Here is a 5,547-nt window from a genome sequence, read left to right as displayed (position 1 = left end):
TCAAGTGTTCATTCCTTTTAATTTTGATGATTATAACTGACAACTAATGAAAACCCCAAAATCAGTATCTCAGAAAATTAGAATATTGTGAAAAGGTTCAATATTGAAGACACCTGGTGCCACACTCTAATCAGCTAATTAACTCAACACACCTGCAAAGGCCTTTAAATGGTCTCTCAGTCTAGTTCTGTAGGCTACACAATCATGGGGAAGACTGCTGACTTGACAGCTGTCCAAAAGACGACCATTGACACCTTGCACGAGGAGGGCAAGACACAAAAGGTCATTGCTAAAGAGGCTGGCTGTTCACAGAGCTCTGTGTCCAAGCACATTAATAGAGAGGCGAAGAGAAGGAAAAGATGTGGTAGAAAAAAGTGTACAAGCAATAGAGATAACCACACCCTGGAGAGGATTGTGAAACAAAACCCATTCAAAAATGTGGGGGAGATTCACCAAGAGTGGACTGCAGCTGGAGTCAGTGCTTCAAGAACCACCACGCACAGACGTATGCAAGACATGGGTTTCAGCTGTCGCATTCCTTGTGTCAAGCCACTCTTGAACAAGACACAACGTCAGAAGCGTCTCGCCTGGGCTAAAGACAAAAAGGACTGTACTGCTGCTGAGTGGTCCAAAGTTATGTTCTCTGATGAAAGTAAATTTTGCAATTCCTTTGGAAATCAAGGTCCCAGAGTCTGGAGGAAGAGAGGAAAGGAACAGAATCCACGTTGCTTGAAGTCCAGTGTAAAGTTTCCACAGTCAGTGATGGTTTGGGGTGCCATGTCATCTGCTGGTGTTGGTCCACTGTGTTTTCTGAGGTCCAAGGTCAACGCAGCCATCTACCAGAAAGTTTTAGAGCACTTCATGCTTCCTGCTGCTGACCAACTTTATGGAGATGCAGGTTTCATTTTCAAACAGGACTTGGCACCTGCACACAGTGTCAAAGCTACCAGTACCTGGTTTAAGGACCATGGTATCCCTGTTCTTAATTGGCCAGCAAACTGGCCTGACCTTAACCCTATAGAAAATCTATGGGGCATTGTGAAGAGGAAGATGCGATACGCCAGACCAAACAATGCAGAAGAGCTGAAGGCCACTATCAGAGCAACCTGGGCTCTCAGAACACCTGAGCAGTGCCACAAACTGATCGACTCCATGCCACGCCGCATTGCTGCAGTAATTCAGGCAACTGAACTAAGTATTGAGTGCTGTACATGCTCATATTTTTCATGTTCATACTTTTCAGTTGGCCAACATTTCTAAAAATCCTTTTTTTTGTATTTGTCTTAAGTAATATTCTAATTTTCGGAGATACTGAATTTGGGATTTTCATTAGTTGTCAGTTTTAATCATCACAGTTAAATGAAATAAACATTTGAAATATATCAGTCTGTGTATAATGAATGAATATAATATCCAAGTTTCACTTTTTGAATGGAATTAATGAAATAAATCAACTTTTTGATGATATTCTAATTATATGACCAGCACCTGTAAACCATGGGTTTTTTTAACCGGAAGGAGAAACATGAGGCTAAAAACACTATGTGAGTTGAAAGGAACAGGTATTCTGATCATTACGTTTTTTCTGCAGTATCAAAGTAATCACGTGATAGTTGTGTGTATGTCCATGGTTACATTACAAAAAGGAATTGCTAGCTAGCTAGCTAATTCACTTTAATTTAAATAATTTTAATGGTGGAAATATGCCAACATATATACAAATGTAGGTTTACACAACAGGGCTCAAGTTGGTCAGGTGGTACAACATTACACTTTCCGTTAGCAGCACTTAATTATGGGAACTGTAGTTGTAAAATTTTATGTAGCTGCATCACTATTCCAGTGTCAAGAAGAAAGATGCTGTTAAATGTTTCGAGGCCATTTTATTGTCATGTGACAATTGTTAGCACATGCTGGCGGGAGGATAAATTACATGGTATGGCAAACTTTCTTGCAGGGACAGCAAAATAATGTCTTTAACTGTGAACGGGTCAAAGCCGCATGAACATGATAGATATTCAAACTGAACTTCTTGCTGCACTTTCTCTCAAAGATTTCTTCCTTTGCTGATCCTATTTATCAATAGGAGACATGTCTTTGTGACCTTCTGACGCCTCGTTAGCTCTCTCATAGCTTACAGACATTTGTGTTTTCCTGTGTTTGCACGACCGGCATCTTGCACTCTCACCTAACCTTCTCCCTCTCACATGTTGCACTTACACCTGTCTTTTTCTCCAACTCCTCCTCTTCCTGCCTGTCTCTCTCTGTGGTGGTGGCTGCTGCTGCTGCTGCTGCTGTGTGTTGTCTGGCCTCCCTCCGTCTCCCTGTGCTGCCCTCTTCAGGTCGGAGGTTTAGCATAATGTGTAACGACTCGGTCCTGTCCGCAGGCTTCCAGATAGACACTCCTGACAGTCTGGGGAGGACCTGCCTGCACGCTGCTGCCGCTGGAGGGTGAGCTCATTATAGGGCATACATCTCTTTAAAAAGAAAGGTTTAAAATGCCTTAAAGGAAAGTTCTTGTCTAGGTGTGTCAATAACAACACCAGTATTATGATGGGGCAAGAAAACAACTCGAACAGTTTATTCAGATTAAACCACTTTATTTATAGGTGAAACAAACACCCCATTTACACCTGGCATTAAAATGATTATCTGGTTGAGGAAGAGACAGAAAATTAAAGCAGTAAGTGGGAAATGAATGATATACTGTAGGCAATAACAACTGTGTATGACGGTGTGCGATGCACTCATCTCTGCAGCGGATCTGCTGTTAACAAGGCATATTATTTATGTGACAGAGTGGCTTACACGCTGGTACTGCAACACAAGAAATCTTTTTTTATACAAAGAAAAGAATAACTTCTGTATTACATTCGTTGAATTTACAACAGGGGAGAACAAGAAGGCATTAAAAATACCAGGTGTAAACACAGTTCGGTTTGTTTATTATCCTGATAACTTTCTGGGTACAGGTCACATTTTAATACCAGGTATAAATGTGGTGAAAAAGTACACTCATCTCATACAGTTATCTTAATCTGAAAAACTGAGAATGCAAATATACAGCAAGTATGAAGCTTGTAAACTGTGATTGATTTTTACAACAGTAGGTTTGGGTAATATATCATTTTATTTCATTTCTCTCACCTTAATTTTGGCTACCTGAGCGTCTGACTGATTGTGTTTCTTGCCTTTGACTTCTTTTTAATGATGTTGCCATATTCCCACATCTCCTCAAGTACAATGAGACCCTAGTTGTAGTTAACTGGAAGGTATTATCTGTTTAAGCAACATTTATTTCCTTTATTAAGGATCCATGTTTTAACCCTTAAAGCCCTACTGTCTGAATGGTTTGTAGTAATTGTACCCCTTTACCTGCTCTCTGTTTGCAGTAATGTGGATTGTGTCAAGTTGCTCCTGAGCAGCAGTGGAGACCATAACAGGAGAGATAACTGCGGAAGGTGAGAGAACACGTAACTGTCCAGGTGACACTTTCCTTATTAAAATTTACAGGAGTGTTATAAGCCGATTTAATTGTAGTAGATTAGTAGAACAAATTGACGATAATTTTGAGAATCCAGTCCAACAGTCCTTTTTCTGTGTTTCAGAATCTCAAAATCAAGGATTTGTTTATTTTCTCTGTTTTATTCAATAGGAAATGGAATTTTTGGGGGTTTTGGATTGTCGAACTAACAAGTTGTTTGAATATGTCAGTTTGTGGTCTGGAAATTGGGATCGATTTTCCCCCCACTATTTTATGACATTTTATATTAAATGGTAACCAAAGTCCCCTTATGTAGCATTTATATATAGGGAAAACATTTAATAAATAGTTTATAATGCAGTACAATGTATTTGTAAGCAGATATACTGTTAATGTTTATTAATGTATTTGTTAACCACTATAACTCCTCCAATATAATAATTGAAAATCTTCTTAGTCTTCATAGAAAAAAATATAGTGATTGACAAATACTGTGCAATAAACACCTGAAAATATCCCTTAGGCTGCTTACAACTATATTATACATTAAATGTTTGTATACTGCTTATAAATGCTAAATAGTGGAGTTTAATTAAAATGTTTTAAAATATTGATAACAAGTGAGGGATTCAGTTTGCACAGCAGCTACAGCAAAGAGAGAGCAGAAAAACAACCCAGGGCAGAATGTGGTTTTGGCAATCCTTATTTGTGTATGTGTATGTGAATGGGTGTAGGTGAGCGTGCCTGTGGGGCATTTCTCCTTAATTGTCTGCTACTCAATGCATCATTTTATTAATGGTCATTTGCCTGACTTTCTCTCTTCCTGTCATTTCCCAGGACCCCGCTCCACTATGCGGCTGCCAGCCGTCACTATCAGTGTCTGGAGACTCTGGTTGCTTGTGGCACTGCCATCAACGCCACTGACCAGTGGGGGCGCTCTGCTCTGCACTACGCCGCTGCCTCGGACCTGGACAGGAGGTGAGCTGGCACATTACACCATCACGTATAGTAACAGCCCCCCTATTCCTGATCATTTGTTGTTTCCAAGTTAAGATTCCTCTAAATCCTCTTACTGATAATCTTGCAAGGAGAGAAGGTTGGAAATCTGAAACCTCTTCACACCACTTCTCTGGTGCCACACTGAAAATCTGGGCTGTCAAAAACAGCGGTCTGCTGTTACTACATACGTACATACCTGATGGTCCACTCCTCTCTGTTTGAGTGGGAACCGGAGGTGATGATGGTCACGCATGGCCTCCAGGATTGGCAGCCAGTATCCACTAGTTATCCACTCAACTTGTTGGCTTTAGTCGGTGCCAACGTATAAAAGAGGCTGTTGTTTGAGTGTGTGTTGTCTCCCCCTTACAGGCGTCGTGTTGCTCTGGAGCCAGAGAGTGAAGGAGTTCAGGCAGAGAAGGAGAAAGAGGCAGCGCTGTAAGTCCACGCTGAAAGAAACATGAAGAGATCAAGAAATAAATGGCATTTTGGCAAACATTGGGGAGAACAAGTATTTGATACACTGCTGATTTTGCAGGTTTTCCAACTTACAAAGCATGTAGAGGTCTGTAATTTTTATCATACAGTGGGTACGGAAAGTATTCAGACCCCTTTAAATTTTTCACTCTTTGTTTCATTGCAGCCATTTTCCAAAAATCAAAAAAGTTAATTTTATTTCTCAGTAATGTACACTCAGCACCCCATCTTGACAGAAAAAAACAGAAATGTAGAAATTTTTGCAAATTTATTAAAAAAGAAAAACTGAAATATCACATGGTCATAAGTATTCAGACCATTTGCCGTGACACTCATATTTAACTCAGGTGCTGTCTATTTCTTCTGATCATCCTTGAGATGGTTCTACACCTTCATTTGAGTCCAGCTGTGTTTGATTATACTGATTGGACTTGATTAGGAAAGCCACACACCTGTCTATATAAGACCTTACAGCTCACAGTGCATGTCAGAGCAAATGAGAATCATGAGGTCAAAGGAACTGCCTGAAGAGCTCAGAGACAGAATTGTGGCAAGGCACAGATCTGGCCAAGGTTACAAAAAAATTTCTG

At 40.2% G+C, this 5,547-nt stretch overlaps 1 protein-coding gene across 3 annotated transcripts in view; it reads left to right on the top strand.

The window, feature by feature from the left end:
- The window catches only part of ankrd44 (ankyrin repeat domain 44), a 43,387-nt gene that overhangs the window by 23,352 nt on the left and 14,488 nt on the right, over positions 1-5,547 (top strand). For 2 of the 3 annotated variants that reach the window (XM_046053359.1, XM_046053357.1), the window contains exons 12-15: positions 2,343-2,451; positions 3,393-3,461; positions 4,322-4,462; positions 4,853-4,918. In XM_046053359.1, the coding sequence (XP_045909315.1) occupies positions 2,343-2,451; positions 3,393-3,461; positions 4,322-4,462; positions 4,853-4,918 (385 nt within the window). The remainder of the gene's footprint in view (positions 1-2,342; positions 2,452-3,392; positions 3,462-4,321; positions 4,463-4,852; positions 4,919-5,547) is intronic. The other variant, XM_046053358.1, reaches the window with a different exon arrangement.

This window comes from Micropterus dolomieu, linkage group LG07, assembly GCF_021292245.1.
Source record: "Micropterus dolomieu isolate WLL.071019.BEF.003 ecotype Adirondacks linkage group LG07, ASM2129224v1, whole genome shotgun sequence".
Taxonomy (NCBI): Eukaryota; Metazoa; Chordata; class Actinopteri; order Centrarchiformes; family Centrarchidae; genus Micropterus; species Micropterus dolomieu.
This window is presented reverse-complemented; position numbering and strand designations above follow the sequence as displayed.